This window comes from Gymnoscopelus braueri (genome assembly GCF_963280865.1).
Source record: "Gymnoscopelus braueri genome assembly, chromosome: 4".
NCBI classification, from domain to species: Eukaryota; Metazoa; Chordata; class Actinopteri; order Myctophiformes; family Myctophidae; genus Gymnoscopelus; species Gymnoscopelus braueri.
The window spans coordinates 34,099,695-34,103,068 of record NC_137605.1 but is presented as its reverse complement, the minus strand read 5'-3'; the positions used below and the strand labels follow the sequence as shown (position 1 = coordinate 34,103,068).

The 3,374-nt window shown below is 39.4% G+C and overlaps 1 protein-coding gene across 1 annotated transcript in view; it reads right to left on the bottom strand.

Moving 5' to 3' along the window:
• The window catches only part of trim35-29 (tripartite motif containing 35-29), a gene marked incomplete at both ends in the record, with an annotated part of 61,848 nt that extends 59,210 nt beyond the window's left edge, over positions 1–2,638 (bottom strand). The window contains one exon of the mRNA XM_080425897.1: positions 1,802–2,638. Coding sequence (XP_080282023.1) covers positions 1,802–2,638 — 837 coding nt within the window. The remainder of the gene's footprint in view (positions 1–1,801) is intronic.
• Between the last annotated feature and the right edge of the window lie 736 nt (positions 2,639–3,374).

The window sequence follows — 3,374 nt, the reverse complement described above, 5'->3', positions numbered from 1 at the left end:
TGGCAAAAGGTACCAGAGCATCAGGAGCAGACCGGCCAGATTTTGCATATTTTTTTCCCCCCCCAGCCATCAGACTTGATGAACTCTAAAAAAGTGAAATAGTCCCGTACAGTCCCGTAGGTGCAATATCCCCTAACATTCTTCCTATATGCTGCTGAAGACTCCTGTTGTGCAATATTTTTGTCTCATCATGAACTGACTGCGATTTTATTTGATTTATTAGTGGGTTTTTTTGTATTGTAGGATTCTATCTATCTATCTGTCGAATGATGAAGTAGGGCATTAATTTACAAATAAAACAAAATGTTGAAGTACTGGGATACAAGGATTCTGCCTGAGGATTTAAGGGTTAGGGAAGGTACTTTGCCAAGTTACAGTTAAGGATAGATTAGGTTGGGCGCCCGCTGGCCTAGCGGCCCAGGCGCATACCACATGTCTGGTAATCCAGTCTTACAGCGTGTCGCGGGTTCGACTCCCGTTCCCGGTGACCTTTGGTGTGTGTCACCCCCCCATCTCTCTCCCCATTTCTTGTCAGCCTACTTTCCTCTCAAATAAAGGCATAAAAGCCCCAAAACAAATCTTAAAAAATATATACTGTCTATTACCATGTACCGGGTGTCATTTATCAGTTCACCCTCAAAGACAATACAAATAAATCGTTTTTGTTTCTGTCAAAATGCATTTTGTTTGTGCCCTTTTCACATGGACAAAACTTACATTCATATACAACAGAACAACTTGAGAGTTCCAATTCACCCGTGTTCTAATAGAAAATACATAAATCGCACCAAAATACAAAAGGTCAAAACACAAATTGAACCACGACGACGCTTTGGGATTTATGTGGCCATATTTAATTTAATAATAAGAAATATATCAATTGATTTCAAAAGATGTCACCATAATAACAATATCGTTCGAAAATGAATTATATATGATACACACTACAAAATGAATGCATGTAAAAAAGAATCATCAGTCGCTATTAAATAATATCATGATAATACCAATTGAATTAGAAACTGACTATGTGCACTACAAAATAAATGTTATTGTTAATGTTATTAATTAAATTACATATCTATTTCTATCTTATCTATGTGTGTGTGTGTGTGTGTGTGTGTGTGTGTGTGTGTGTGTGTGTGTGTGTGTGTGTGTGTGTGTGTGTGTGTGTGTGTGTGTGTGTGTGTGTGTGTGCGCGCGTGTGCGTGTGTGTGTGCGCACGCGTGCATGTACACGTGTATACGCACGCATAAAGCAAAAGAGATTAAAACAGAGTGATATGTTAATTAAACAATCACATTTAATTCAAAAATAATAATGAATAACATGCCATAATTAAATCCCATCTGATCAACATGGAGAGCCCATAACAATACCAGCTCAATGTATTCAATAGGCATTTATGAGACGATATATTCTAACTGTGGTTTTCCAGAGTGACAGAGATCCTTCCTGGTAACACCTTCAAAGTAGTAAACTTATCATCATCAAAATTGCAAATGAATGGAAAGAGTCTCTCAGTGAAAGTGTGTGTGAAGGTATGTAGGTGAGTGTTTGAATCAGGATCAGAGAAGGACAGCTTTCCTCCGTTACAGTCCAGCTGGACTCTGATCCTTCGGGTTTCCTGGGTCACTGGGAGATGATCAGTGATATCAGTGATTACCCCTGATGAGAATATGGCTCTACATTTACCATTACAGAACCCTATCTTCCAGTGTCTAAGTCTATCCCCTCTGTCTCCCTTCCTGTGGAAAGACTCTACTAACACACCCAGTGACCAGCTTCTATTTTCTCCAACCTCAACATCCCAGCTGTGAGACCCTGAATTAAAGCCCTCAGAACCCAGGACAATGAAGGCACGCCTCTCTGGGTTGTCAGGAAGCTGCTGTCTCTCTCCATATCGCACACTAGTCAGATCCTCAGACAGAATGAGTTCTGGACAGGCAGTGTTGGGGTCCAGGGTCACAGGAGTGTAGGAGACAATCTCTTTCATCTTATCCCAGACTCTGAAGGTCAGGTTGCCCAGGTGTTTGGCCTCGTCTATCAGCGCTCCTGGTTCCAGCTTTGGTTTTTGCATTGTGAGCTGGAATCCTTCCACCATGGCCTTGTAGTTCTGCAGGAATGAGACGTGATTGTCGGCTCTCAGCTGATCCTCGGTGGCTTGGATTGAGTTCGAGAGGGTTGCCATCTCTCTGCTCAGCCCCTCAATCCTCTCTTTTATCTTCTGACTCTTCTGCGCTACTTCCTCCCTCAGAGCGATGATCCTGGCCTCTTCTTCCTCTTGTAGGTACTCATGAAACTTCTTAAACAGTTTCTTAATATGCATCTCTGTGTACCGGGCCTGAACCCTGATGTGATTTTCTATTTGGTCAGAATCAGCTTTAACTTTATTAAATAACTTCAGTTTATTCTTGAAATGCTTCAGTGATTCCTGGAGTTCCTGTGTGCACTGCTGCAATGCTGTTGCGAACTTGTGTCGGGCATGTTTTTCTGAATCCTGACACACAACACACATCAGCTGCTCATCGTCCAAACAGAAGAGGCTGAGCTTCTCCCCATGCATGCTGCAGAGAACCTCTGAGCTTACCCAGGGACAGGTGGGCTGCTTGGCCTGATGAGGCAAACAGGAAGCCATTTTATCTGCCAATCGCACTCCAGCTCTGAAATGTTCAGTGAGGCTAGAATACTGGAAGAGGAAACAACAGCAATAACATTATGAGTAGCAATAGATAATTTATTATTATTATTATTAGTAGTAGTAGTAGTAGTAGTAGTAGTAGTAGTAGTAGTAGTAGTAGTAGTAGTAGTAGTAGTAGTAGTAGTAGTAGTAGTAGCAGCAGTAGAAGTAGTTGTAGCAGTAGTAATAATATAATATGTAATAATAATAATATTAACATGTATTAGTTGTAGTAGCCTAGTTTAGTAGTATTAGTAGTATTAATACAAGTACTTTTAGTAGTAATAATAGTAGTATTTGTTGTAATAGTAGTAGCATTAATACAAGTAGTCAAAGTAGTAGTAGTTCTAGTAGTGAATGATGAGCAATGTTGTTGAACTATATGCGTTTCAGTCATGTAAAAAAATATTGTTATTGTCTGCCATTTGAAATATCCTTCAAATAAATTTGGTCATTAATTATATCATTTACAAATTAAATCTGCTGATACGTTATGCAATACCAGTCAACTTAATATACCTGTAAACATGTTTACAAGGTAAATGACTAGTTCAATACATATACCATAGAATTTCACAGACATTTACATTTTCATTTAAAAGGAAAAATATATATTTTTTGTCAGCTGCTGAACATTTATTGAATGCTGGCATTGCAATGTCTTGCCTGCGTCAATAATGAAATCCCAATTTAG